The 13,626-nt window shown below is 45.0% G+C and overlaps 1 protein-coding gene across 5 annotated transcripts in view; it reads right to left on the bottom strand.

Moving 5' to 3' along the window:
• LOC148041821 (uncharacterized) overlaps positions 1 to 11,966 on the bottom strand; it is a 163,270-nt gene extending 151,304 nt beyond the window's left edge. For 4 of the 5 annotated variants that reach the window (XR_015691586.1, XR_015691580.1, XM_087682805.1 and 1 more), the window contains exons 1-7: positions 11,484 to 11,965; positions 10,875 to 10,938; positions 10,706 to 10,781; positions 10,520 to 10,584; positions 10,398 to 10,442; positions 10,129 to 10,229; positions 9,899 to 10,040 (exon numbers count right to left, since the gene is read on the bottom strand). Coding sequence is in view for 3 of the 5 variants with exons in the window: in XM_087682805.1 (XP_087538931.1) it covers positions 9,899 to 10,040; positions 10,129 to 10,229; positions 10,398 to 10,442; positions 10,520 to 10,584; positions 10,706 to 10,781; positions 10,875 to 10,938; positions 11,484 to 11,886 (896 nt within the window). In the remaining 2 variants the exon portion in view is untranslated. Of the gene's footprint in view, positions 1 to 9,898; positions 10,041 to 10,128; positions 10,230 to 10,397; positions 10,443 to 10,519; positions 10,585 to 10,705; positions 10,782 to 10,874; positions 10,939 to 11,483 lie in introns of all 5 variants that reach the window. The other variant, XM_087682829.1, reaches the window with a different exon arrangement.
• Positions 11,967 to 13,626: the final 1,660 nt, after the last annotated feature.

The following is a 13,626-nucleotide window of genomic DNA, read 5'->3' as shown; positions in this document are numbered from 1 at the left end:
ACACAACCGGTTGCGATTCACAGCCCTTAGACTTGGAGGGACCAGAACAGTGCCCATAGCGGCCATAGCATCCTTCAACAGTGGCCAATAAACAACCAGACAATTTTCCACTTCTACCCACACAGGGCATTCACGTTGCAGCAGACGCTGAAAATCTGCCATTGGGCGCCATGAAACAACATGAACCAACCGGCGATCAAAAAACAAAGGCAGTTTAGACAGGAGAGCAGCACGGTGCGTCTCAGATTTCAACAGGACCTCAAAAAAACCTCGGGGCCCAACAAAAATCTCTTCAACACATTCCCCTTGTAGCAAACTGTGCAGCCACTGGCAAATACGGGAAAGCAGTGGGATTCGACCAGTAAAAAAGAGTATCACAGCGCGATCATAAAACACCGAAAAGGAGCGTAGGACAGTTTTTGGGTCCACAGTGGCTTCCAGAACATCGTCAGGTACAGAGTCAGAAAAGACTTCCTGATTATGTTGAACATAATCGCCAAGCAGAGTGTTGGCAAATTCCAGCAAATGCTCCTAGTCAACATCCTGAGAGTCCACAGAATCCGAAGCAACCTGAGCATAAGAACGATCTTGATGAACCACTGTCTCTTCCGAAGTATGCTTGGTACGTTTACCCGTAGGCTGGATGTCAGGACCAAGGGACATCTCTTCGGTGCACGGAACCATATCCTCAGGTTCCTCAGTATCAGAATCCGGGCCAAGTGCTGCCACCGTTTGCCCTATGAAATCCAGATCTAGACCAGCCATCTTGTATCACGATTGGATCTCCAAGGAGGACTGACACGCGGTGGAGAGCGGGAAACGCAACCTTGTCCTCCACAGTCGCGACCTGTCCCAAGAGGGCACGCGGCAGGGCACAACCCTAACAGTGCAGGGGCAGGAGGGTGGAGCACAGGGCGGGCAGTCGATGGCAAAGGGGGACAGTCGGGGGCGCAGAGCAGGGGCCAGGCGTCAGCAAAAACCCTAACGCACAGGGCGAAAGGGCGAAACGCAGGCGCAGAGCCCACGGGGCTTCAGAGGCAAGCAACAGTGCAGGCGGCGGGACAGGCGACGGGGCAAGCTCTGGGGCAGGCGACGGGACAGGCGAGGGGCGTCAGGATTAGGCGACGGGGCAGGCGACGACCAGACAGGCGTCCGAGGTAGCACAGGGCAACGGGACTGCAGACTGCAGGGCAGACGAAAGCAGACGGACGGCTGCAAGCGTGGCAACAGGAGTGGTCAGGTAAACGGCACAAGGACCAGGACGGTGCTGAGGAGCAGGTCGCGTGAGCCGAACGCTGGCGATACAGGCGGGCGACGACAGGGACTCCAGCCTTCAAGACGAACGATGGGCAGGCGATGGCCTATGGCGTCTGTACGCGGGGGGAACCAAGCCACGGATGGCGATGAGGCGGCAGGTCGCGAGGAGGCGCCATCGCTTCTGTGTGTGTGTGTGTGTGTGTGTGTGTGTGTGTGTGTGTGTGTGTGTGTGTGTGTGTGTGTGTGTGTGTGTGCAAGGGCAAGCCAGCTCTCTAATTTGTGCAAGGTCGCAGTCGCGCGCTTCCAGATTATATCTCCCTCACTCTCGACACAGCAACATGCACACTACAGGCGCCCAAGGGCAGCAGACGCAGTGTTGATGGCTGACGGGGCAGCAGATGAAGTATGCATGCACGTGACCTGTGTGATCAAGCACTCCCTTTCTCAAACGATGTTAGTTGCTGACTAGGGTTTACTGCAGTGCGGCGCCACTCCAAATTTGGACGAGCACGATCACGAGGCAAGGGGACGGTCGAATCTGGTGGGCTATGTCTGCAGTGTGGCGAAGCGTTACGAGGCAGGAGGTCAGCGCTTCAAGTCCCATCTCTATCCGACAGCCGGCACAAGTCCACGCAACGGCAATGAAGGTGACACGCAGATCAAACGGACGTCATTAGGGCCTGGCACGCAAGCGACAGCATCTCCAGGCACACACACTCTCTCTCTCTCTCTCTCTCTCTTTTTTCGTAAAAGGTAATTGTATTAATTACGAAAAAAGTACAAGTTTACTTGATTACAAGATACATGATGGCACTAAGCCATCATGTAAAACGGTTCTAGTTCTAAGAGTTACAAGGTCATGGCAAAGATGTAGAGGAAATTGCCATATGCCAGGGACGCAAGTCCTCCCGAGAAAGTAAGTCAGAATGCTGAAGAAAATCTATCTGCCAATACAAGAGACCCTTAAGCCTAGCAATATGCCGCTGAACATTACAGGCGGAATCAAAAAGAAAAGCATTCCGAATGGTCCAGTTATGCCAACAGCCCCAATATCGAAGAAAGTGAAACACGAGCTTCATATGTGGCTGTGCCGGTGTTGGGTATTTGGGCTGCACAAAGACCCAATCAAAGGGCCTTAGCGAGAAACCAACCACCGCTCTCCAAACGGCTGACAAGAATGACCATATTTTCTTAGCAATAGGGCAAGAAATAAATCAGTGACGAAAAAATTCGACACTGGTGGTGCAAAAGAAACAGTTGCCATTGGATATTCGTCGCTTGGAAAGAGCCGAAGCAAGCGGAAGACCCCCAATCATCACCCTCCAAAGAAAGACCTTATATTTGAAGGGTGTCTTGTTCAGCCACCCTTCCATCACAGTTTCCCTCCACCATGACCGGGATTTACGTAATCCCCATAGAGCATTAGCTTTAGTGACCAGCCAGTGATGATCTTTAATCAGAAGATGATAGACCTGGTTAGCGGAAGCTTTGCCTAAACTCAGCCAGCCTTCAAAGTCCCAATCCTGCCAAGGACGATCCGAAGCAAGGGCAGGAAAGGGTTGTCTGCTCTGGAGCACCATCAAAAGCTGTCTCCATAAATGCATGTATCCACGAGGGATCCTAAAGATCCTCCTGGCTGTACGAAATGATATTAATACATTGCAACTGGCAAGGGTGGCATCCGCGACTGAAGTTAAGCCCAAACGTGCCATACGGTTGAATTGTGGTCGAAGCTCTTGTTTACCTTCCCATGAAAGTAACCGCGAGACTGCCAGCAATTCTAGTTGAAAAGAATTAGCATCTAAGCCATCCTCCGCCGAATGCCACTGAGCCTTCCGGAGGACCAATTTCCAGGAACATACCAAATGGGCAAGCAATGATGAAGAGGAACAAGAGAATCGGGAATCGGCATTAAGAACATGCCACCACGAACTCTGGATTTGGGTATTGCCATGCCGAAGCCCATGCTCCTCAAGGAAATAATGGGCTATAACGACCCACGATGATGATCTGAGCACATGGCGCAGAAAAGAGACCAACGGAGGGCCAGCATGTGAGTTTGGGCATCCAAAATAGCTCCTCCACCCATGCGTTTGGGGGTGCACGCATGCGACCAAGAAATCCAGGAAATGCCTGCATGCAAGGAATCTTTATTCCATAACATAAAACGAATAAACTGAGTCAGAGCATTCAGAGTAGTAGTAGTCCAAGGCAGCAAGGGCAAGAAATATGTGAGCATCAGCAACATAATTGTCTGGGCTACTTTGAGGCGAACATGGAATGGCCAAGCCTGAGACTTCCAATACAGGAACTTAGCCGCCAGTTTCTGAGAAGTCCAGCTAAACTCTTTCTTTACAACTCCAAGTAAGCTTCGAAACTTTTGAAGCTTCTCTGCACCCAATGTCTTTGTGAAAATGTCAACTATCTGATCCTGTGTGCTGACATATACCAAGTCAATCTCTCCTGCAAGTACCTTCTCTCTCACAAAGTGGTAGTGCACCTCAATGTGTGTTGTCCTAGCGTGGAACATTGGATTCCTAGCTAGCTCTATGCTGCTCATGTTGTCACAATTAATGACAATTGGACTATATTCCTGCACATCCAAATCACCTAATAACTTTTGCAACCATACCACCTCACATGCTACCATAGCAACACCTCTATACTCAGCCTCTATACTCGATAAAGCAATGGTAGGTTGCCTTTTGCTGATCCATGTAAGTGCTTCACTACCAAGGGAAAACATGAATCCACTTGTAGATCTTTTGTCTGACATGCTACCAACCCAATCTGCATCCATATGCCAAGGAAGTAAGTCCTCCCGAGGGAGTGAATGCAAGAGACCTTTAAGCCTCGCAATATGTCCCGGAACATTAGAGGCTGAATGAAAAAGAAAGGCATTCCGAGTGGCCCAATTGTGCCAGCAGCCCCAGTATCTAAAAAAGTGAAACAAGATCTTCATATGCGACTGTGCTGGTGTGGGGTATTTGGGCCGTACAAAAACCCAATCAAAAGGGCTTAGCGAGAAACCAACCACTGCTCGCCAAACCGCTGACAAGAGCGACCAGATATTCTTAGCGAGAGGGCAAGAAATAAATCGATGACGGACCGATGCCACAGTAGTGGTGCAAAAGAAACAATTGCCGTTAGAGATTCGACGCTTGGAAAGGGCTGAAGCAAGAGGAAGACCACCAATCATCACCCTCCAAAGAAAGACCTTGCATTTGAAAGGTGTCTTGTTCAACCAGCCCTCCATCACAGTTGCCTTCCACCATGACTGAGATTTCCACAATCCCCATACAGTATTAGCTTTAGTAACCAGCCATTGACGATCTTTAACCAGAAGATCATACATCCGGTTAGCTAAGGCCTTTTCCAAATTCAACCAACCTGCAAGGTCCCAGTCCTGCCAAGGACGATCCAAAGCAAGGGCAGGAAAGGGTTGCCTACTCTGGAGCACTAACAAAAGCTGTTCCCATAAATCACGGTATCCACGAGGGATTCTGAAAAGCCTCCTGGCTGTACAAAACGATATCAACACATTGCGACTGGCAAGGGTGGCATTTGCAATTGAAGTCAAGCCCAAACGTGCCATGCGGTTAAATTTTGGTCTGAGCTCATGTTTGCCTTCCCAAGAAAGTAATCGCGAGACTGCCAACAATTCCACTTGAAAAGAGTTAGTATGTAGGCGGTCCTCCGCTGGATACCAACGCGCCTTCTGGAGAACCAATTTCCAGGAGCAGACCAAATGAGCAAGCAGGGATGAAGAAGGACTAGAAAATCGAGAGTCTGCATTAAGAACATGCCACCAGAAGCTCCAAATTTGTGTATTACCATGTACAAGCCCGTGATCCTCAAGAAAATAACGGACTATAACGACCCACGGGTGATGATCCACGCACATTGCACGAAAAAGACACCAACGAAGTGCCAGCATATGAGTTTCGGCATCCAAAATAGCCCCACCACCCATGCATTTGGGGGTACATGTATGCGACCAAGAAATCCATGAAATGCCTACATACAAGAAATCCTTCTTCCATAACATGAAACGAATGTGCAGAGTAAGAGCATTCAAAGTAGTAGTAGCCCAAGGCAGCAATGGCAAGAAATATGTGAGCATTGGTAACATAATTGTCTGAGCCACTTTGAGGTGAACATGGAAGGGCCAAGCCTACGACTTCCAATACAGAAACTTAGCTGCCAGTTTTTGTGAAATCCACTCTAGTAGTTGCTTTGGCCGAACATCAACACCCAAAGGGTACCCAAGATGCCTGACAATCGAACCACGGGGAACAACTTGTCCCTGCCAGCCCAATGACTGTAAATTTGACTCCGTGCAACTCAGAATGGCTGATTTGAAAGCATTAATATGAAGACCAGAAGCATGACCAAAGAGCGTCTAAACATCTAATGCTTTGCGAAGATTATCCTTGTCCGCACGCAAAATCATAAAACTGTCATCAGCCAAAGATTGACTAATGAAGTACTATCCAAAAGGAAGAGACAATCCAACCGAGTAGAAGCTGCCATATAAGATAACATCGAAAGAACCGGATGAGTCGCAAGGGCAAAGAAGAGAGGACTCAAAGGGCAACCCTGTCTCACAGAACGTGCAAGGACAAATGGCTCGGTAACACCACCATTTAGCATAACTCGCGAAGAAGCCGCAGCACTAATGGTGTAGATCAAGCGAGACATCCAAGTACCAAAGCCCATAGTAGACATAAGTTTTGCAATGAAAGACCAGTCTAAATAATCAAAAGTCTTTTCCAGATCCAATTGAATCAATACCATTTCCTGATTAGAGTGCCTTGCATAGTCAATAGCCATTTACACATTCAAGATATTATGCAGAATGTTTCGGCCCTTAATGAAACCATATTGAAGAGGATGCATAATGGCCAGAAGATGCTTGTGGAGCCGATTCGCCATCACTTTGGAAAAGATTTTATACATCGAACCCATCAAAGAAATTGGTCTCCAATGTTTTAACATTGACGACGAACTTTTGGAAGCAGTTTAATAAGACCTTTCCATGAGAAAGGCATGAACCCCGTTTCCCAAACCTGCTGAAACAGTCGTCAATGGTTTCACCAGTTGGGTAGCAAAAACCTCAAAGAATTCATTGGTGAGACCATCCCAACCGGGACTTTTATCCTTGGGCAGGTGTGACAAAACATCCATAACCTCCGCCTCACAAATATCTGTCTCCAAAGTAGTTTGCATATCAAGTGGAACCTGATTACGGACCAGATCATAGAAAACTGAGCGTGCATGAGTAACTTGGTCAGAAGGTGAAGGAGAAGAACCAAGAAGATCTAGAAAATAATTCATGCACATATTCACAATAGTCTGAGGATCAATGACCATTCGACCTTCTCGATCCTGGAATTTAGTTATATTTTCTCGAGCAGAAGATACATGTAGAGCTCGAAAGAACTTATGAGTCTGACAAGCACTTTCTTGCAAATTCTCAGTCAAATTTTGCAATTTGGCCTGCTGATAAGATTTCAACTGAAACTCTTTAATAAGATCAGCCAAACGCATCGCCAGTGGCAGCAAAAATACACCAGTGGCAGCAAAAATACATCATCTGGAGTGTCCACCAACAGAGAATGAACCAAAGCCAGTAAATCCTCCGCTGCTTGTCGATGCCGCCGACAAAGAGAGGCATGATGGATCCCATACTGCCGAACAACCCGCTGCACATTAGAGAGCAATCGTTCAAAAAAAACATTGCCCTCAAAGGCGAAGTCCAATAAAAATATATCAATCAATTGCTGCATATAGCCCTGAAAGATTGAATGCTTCAAATAAGACGAGTTGAAACGCAAAGGGAGTCTATCCAAAAATTGCTTAAAAGGTGCAATGGGTTGTGCAAGCATCTCAAGCTGTAGAGGGAAATGGTCCGACAAGCCATATTGCTGCAACACTTTCATTTCCAGCATCTCAAAAAGAAAATCATCATCCTGCATGATGTACATGCGGTCCAACCGCAACCATGTAGTTGCATACTGGGCAGAATGGAAAGTAAACCCTGTAGAAGAAGGGTGTAGCCAAGACCAAAGATCTTGCTTAAGTACAACAAGAGCAAACGCATTCCACACACGACTTTCCAGAGCGTCCATCACTGAATGCTCTGATGTGGACTGTGAAGAATCAACACACATATTAAAATCCCCCATCAAAAAACCCCGTCTGCCAAGTGACAAGGAGGTCTGCAAAGTATTCCAAAGATCCCGGCGGGATAAAGGGTCATTCGGAGCATAGAGGCCCAGCAACCATAAGATCTCTCCTTCAAATAAAACTTCAATCACCACAAAACAGCCATGTACATCATTTTTAATAAGAATAGGCTGATATTTCTCATGTACAATCATAAGCACACCATAATAATGCATGACATGTGTCCTTGCATAAAACAAGCGAAACCCATGGCAATCCACAACTTTTCCTGCTTCATCGTGACTCTTGTGCTCAACAGCACACAAGACATCCCACTGATTCTCATGCAATACAGTCCACATGGCATGTTGCTGTTAGCAGAGTATTTGTCAGCTCATGTGTGAGTCTGAGCTTGATCTGGGCTGGGCATTTTTACTAGGTATTTTAGGTATTTTTTTGGTGTGGCATTTTATGCCAGTGGAGCATTTTATGCACCAATCGGCCAGCTTTAATGCTGTCCGACCAGCATTATTGCTCCCCACTTTTTCACCCTATTTATACTCAGTGGCTCCTCCTCAATCAGTTACTTCATCTTCACCATCTGCAGACTCTGTGGAGAGAGGAGCCAGTGCCAGTGCCCACGCAGCCAGTGACTCACTGTTGTATGCGACTGTCTCGTGTTCAGATATATGGATTCCATTTCCCGTGCATACATCTGAGTTCTCATCTGTATCGTGTTCTTTCTTTTCTCTTTTTGTCTTGTGTTTCAGCAGTTTATTTCAGCACATGTTTATGCTTCCACCGCTGTTCCACTTCTGACAGTTGCTTATGGCGAGAACAAATGCCTCGCACATTTCACGTGGCTATCTTCATGTGTATTCAAAAAAGAAAATCAAGAACGAGGCACAACTTGCCTCGATTTAACCTTTTCTGCTAGAATGTCAAGGACTCCCTCATCCAAAAAATCAGCTAACACGGCAAAAGAGTTCTGACGGCCAAATTTAGAGGTAGACGGTATATCCACTGTCTTGGGGATGGAACGGGGATAACGACGATCCCATGGGATAATCACATTACCTCTAGTATAAAAAGCCAACTTAGCAGGTGGGCCCTTTGGACCATCCGTATATACTTTCCTTGTAGACTGATTACGGGGAGCAGAAGAAACCATAGCAGGAGCAGTGTGCTCTGAAGACAACATTTCTTTCCTGCGCATATAAGTGCGCATGGAATCTTGTGAAGCACTAGGCCCAGTATCCGCCAGGCCAGCATCAAACCTTTTACCTTTTTTGGCACGCACATCTACCCCGTCATTGCCACGGGAATCCAAACCCGAAACATGTTGTTTATATATATATATATATATATATATTGTTGCCCTACTGTTTCAGCCTGTCACCATCTGATTATCATCTGGCTGCCATCTTGCTTCGGAGGACATCACTTAGCTGCCTGGAGGGCCACCTCTACTATTACTCATGGCCATTGCCTTGCCTAGAGGCTGTAAATTGCTGCCACCCAGCCCACTCATTATCAGTCGCCACTTTCACCATCATCCATGTAGCTACATTTTGCAATTTCCAGCCTAGCTTTTATTTGCATGCCAGCCGTCAGCCTCTGTCACAAAGACCTTGAGGATACTGTGTTTTGCTGACCCAGCCCTCCAGACAGCTACCTTTCAGTTTCCAGCCACACTCATGCTGCCATTCAGCTGTCTTCCAATCAATCATCTCCACATTGCTATGTTTATCATCTGCATTCTTCCATGCCCAGGAACTGCTGTGTGCGGCGTCCATTCAACCATCCTTGCCATCCCAACTTCTTCATTGGTTTGCTGCACTTGGAATCTGTTACTCAGTGCGCTACAATGAGATAGTGGTTCTTGGGCAGCCCTCTGCTCCCTGGGCATCAGTCATATCACACCTCACAAACTCAGTTTATTCATTGAGTTTTCAGCATTCATTTATTCTCTTCTTCTTCATTTGCATTTTGTTTGAGTTCATTGTGTTAGTCACATTTATACACTCTTTGTGTTTACTCAACAAACCCTGGTATGCCCTCATACCAATTGGCTAGAAATAAGTCTTGAGCACTTTTGAATCTGTATAACAACTTCCAATAGTCCATGCATTGTATGTAATGGTGAGTCAATCAATCACAAAAAAGATTTTACAAATGCTATGAATTTTTGTGTCCTACACATGGATAAGAACACACTAAGATGCTAGAAAAAACCAAATTTCAAGTAAAATAATGAGGGCTTACTCAAAATGACCGACCTGGAATCTAGCCTCCACTCACTTCATATCAATTAGAAAACAAGGTATTAAGCTTAATAAACATACAAGTACCTTCTAGCTAGTGGTTGAGATTTCCATACAAATTTAAAAAATCTCAGGTAACTAATCATAAACATTCAAGTTGTATTGATGGAACAAAAAAATCAAACATTTTGATAGAGTAGGAGTCGTACTGTGCTTCATCTAAAATAATTATGGCACCTTGTAAGTTGATCTCCATTGCAGACCGAATCACTGGATTCAGCAGGTAACTATAAGGGCAAAACACAAGTTCAGCATCTAGAGCCATGGACCTAGCAGCAAAATAGGCACACCCTGCATAGCACCAACTAACTTGTTTAAATTACCTTGGAAGTCAGTTCAGAAAACCCATAAAGCTATCAAGAAATTTAATCATAGTAACCTTTCACTGAGTTTCCAATATTGACTAGGTCTTCAATGTCATGAACTTCATAAGCTCCCCCCTTGCGTAAAGATGAATGGTTTTTCACTTTGTGCACATTTCTGAAAAACATGGCATTTACTTTATGAATGGAAGCTCAGCAAGACAGTTTCGACAACCAAAAGAGTTCACAAAACTATGTCCCCAAGAACAATATTAGAATTGACAAGGAGAAATTTTATTTTTGTAGCCCATCCCTGGATTGCAAGCAGCTGAGTAGAGTGGATTACTTGAACTGAAGACAAGATCGATTTGGGTCCTTCAAAAGAAGCTTGCTGAAACAATTTGAGATTCATAAGTCTACAAAGATTAAAACAAGTGTGCTTAATGCCATAACAAATAGACATCTTACCACTCTTCATCTATGTTCTTCTTCTTGCAAACATGCTTATTATTGCAATAATGTTTCCTTGCTGCCTGCAAAACCAAGCACTTGTTAACGAAACAAGAAGCACCCTCTCCCTGCAAAAGCAAAAGGCACATACACTGCCATAGAGACTATGTAGCTGGGAAGCGGGTGAAGGCAAAAGGCACATACAAGCACTGCCATAGAGACTCTATAGCTGGTCTTCCGATATTCCTGGAGAACTTGAGTAATTTGAGAATGTGTTCTTCTGTAAAATGGGAACAGCCATTACTTACTGGAGATAAACCCAATGCACAGCTGAATGGGTTTCTAGAAAGATAACATGGGTGAGAATACAAACGTTGCGTAATAGATTGTGGGAGCCTTCTGCCTCTTTGAAACTGATTTGCTGCATTGACTTCTTGCTGAATGAAAACCATGTCCCACAATAGAAACACCGAATATTTCATCATGCCCAACATTGGATAAAGAACAATTGTCACAGTGCTACTGTACTCATACACAGATCAAATATCATGATCTCAAAGTAGCAATTTCAGAACCCGGGTGACTGCATTATCAATTGCAGCAACTCAGGGAAAGTAAGAGATAAATGATAAACGGTCAATACAAATTTCTTTAAAGTGAAATGAAATTCAAGGCTACCATAACACTCATAGCAGTTCAATTATCAGCCTCATGATGTCAAAGTAGCACTTTCGCAACCCAAGTGGCTGCATTATCAATTGTAGCATTTTCTTCAAGCTAAGAGATAAGAGAGTGGTAAACAGTCAATACAAACTTTATTAAATTGAAACGAAATCCAAGGTAAGACATGACGATGAACAGTCGATACGAACTTCATTCAATTGAAATGAAATGTAATAGAGCAAACCAGAAGCAATACAACCGCCATTAAAAAGCGCAAGAGCTGATCATTTGAAATGAAATTATGAGAAGCAAGTAATACCAGCAGCATCTGGTGTTTCTGGGATGAATCCACCACCCCTAGCGAAATCGTCAGATGCGATGGGAGGGAGGGAATGCAAGGGAGCTGAGTCGGCGACCAGGGAAGTGACGCAGGGGAAGGAAGCGGCTGCTTTGAAATGTTTTTGCCATGCCAAGGTTGAGCAGAGCAAGGCCAGAGACTTTCCCGTGCCGGTGGGGGACTCGAGAAGAGCATGGCAGTGATGAGGATGTTGATCTGGATGCTGCTGCTGCTGCCTGTGCGACCTCTCCAAGGTGGCCACCACCTTCCCCATGAACGCGAGCTGCGAGCCATAAGCTCTGTAGGGGAATTCCACGCTGATGCCTCCAATTTTGTAAACCCTGTCATGTGACTTGCCTGGACTGCATTCCCCGCTTCCTGCCATTATCAATCGATCACCCCTGCAACTGACCTTCCCGCCAGCAGTATAGCCGAGGCCCGAGACAGAACCAGTGACAAAATCTATAGTATTCAAACTTTTAAATATTCATATTATAAAATTCTCTACTCGCGCGTATATTTACACGCAAAATAACTTTATACTAATTGAATATTGGGCTTACAACGATTCTTGTAATCTAAGACGCGCCCAAACCCTTTGAAAGAGTTCGTAGATGAAGTACCATAGGCTCAAAACGATAACCGTGGTGAGACCTTTTCTAACGTGGCAGGTTTTTTTTTTTTATAATGCGGTCATGTTATATTATAATCGAAATAAAGTGAGTACAGCATCTTAAAGATGCAACAGGCTTCAAGCCAAAATGCTCAACTTTCTCCAAAAAAGCCTATAGATCCACGACTTCTTCTTACAGGCACCTGTAATAGTCAAGACTTCAGCTCTAAGCTGGTCTAAATTCCTGTTAGGAAGCTCATCTTCTTTCCTTATAAAGACCATGTTGTTTCGCTTAGACCATATAAACTTCAGAGCCACTCCAGAGACCAGATTGATAAGATTCCAAGTATTATCATCAAAATTCGAGCGGTCTGCAAAGAAAACATTTGACATCCCAAAATCAAACCTCAGATTAGCTTCCTTAAACCATTTTTTAATGGTCAACCACACTGGCCTCACATGCAAGCAATCCCAGAATACATGTTTTTCAGTCTCCTCATCTCTTCCACAAAAAGGACAGAATGGAGAGTCTCAAATCCTCTTTGTGAGTCGAGTCCTCAGGGGTAGCTTTTTGACCATAATTCTCCACCTTAATGCATTGATTCTGTATGACGGCAATGTTTTCCACACATTACTAGCTCTTCTTTTCCAAGTAGTCATTGCTGTCATGGGGCACTCCTTTTTCCATTTGTGCTTCAAATCCAGCAATATTGCAGGTGAAGGGGTCTTGAGATCATAAAATTTCTTGCAGCAATGAGTTTCTCTTTTTTTGTGAATTTATTGATGCTTCTTAAAAAACTGTAGGATTTTTTAGATTATCTTGGTGTCTCCTATCTCCATTAGTTTGGACACAGACTGCCTTTCAGCTTCAACCACTGATGAGTTATCATCAGCAAAAAATTGAACCGCAGTTTGTGAGCCATCTGGAAGAGGGAGCCCTCTGATAGTGCCATCTTGCATTGCTTTATCAATCCTCCTAAGCAAAGGGTCTGTTATGAGCACAAATAGGAGCGGGGCTAGGGGACAGCCCTGCCCAATAGACCTATGCAAATCAAAGAATGTTGTTACAGTGCCATTGATGCTAACAGCAGTAGTTGCTTCTTTAAAAAGAGTATTCACCATGCCAATAAACACTGGCCCAAATCTCATGGCTGACAACACAGCTGTGATGAAAGCCCAGTTCACCCTGTCATAAGCTTTGTCCCAATCCATATTGATCAGGACAAAGTCTTTCTTCAGACTCATTGCATGATCAATTGACATTATGAGGTTCAACACTGCATCATGGATCTTGCGACCATGAACAAATCCATACTGCTTCGAATGAATTATCCTACCAAAAAGAAATTTGACTCTCATTGCCAGTGCTTTAGTAAGCACTTTGTAGCTGAAGTTAAGCATGGTAAGGGGCCTCCAGTTTGAGAGCAGTGTCATGTCTTATGCTTTAGGGAACAGTTTAATGAGTCCCTGGTTTACGTAGCGAGGCATGATCCCAAAGGCTCTAATAAAATT

Source organism: Lygodium microphyllum, chromosome 1 (assembly GCF_053477565.2).
Source record: "Lygodium microphyllum isolate KBCC chromosome 1, Lygodium_microphyllum_v1.1.10, whole genome shotgun sequence".
Lineage (NCBI taxonomy): Eukaryota > Viridiplantae > Streptophyta > Polypodiopsida > Schizaeales > Lygodiaceae > Lygodium > Lygodium microphyllum.
This window is presented reverse-complemented; position numbering and strand designations above follow the sequence as displayed.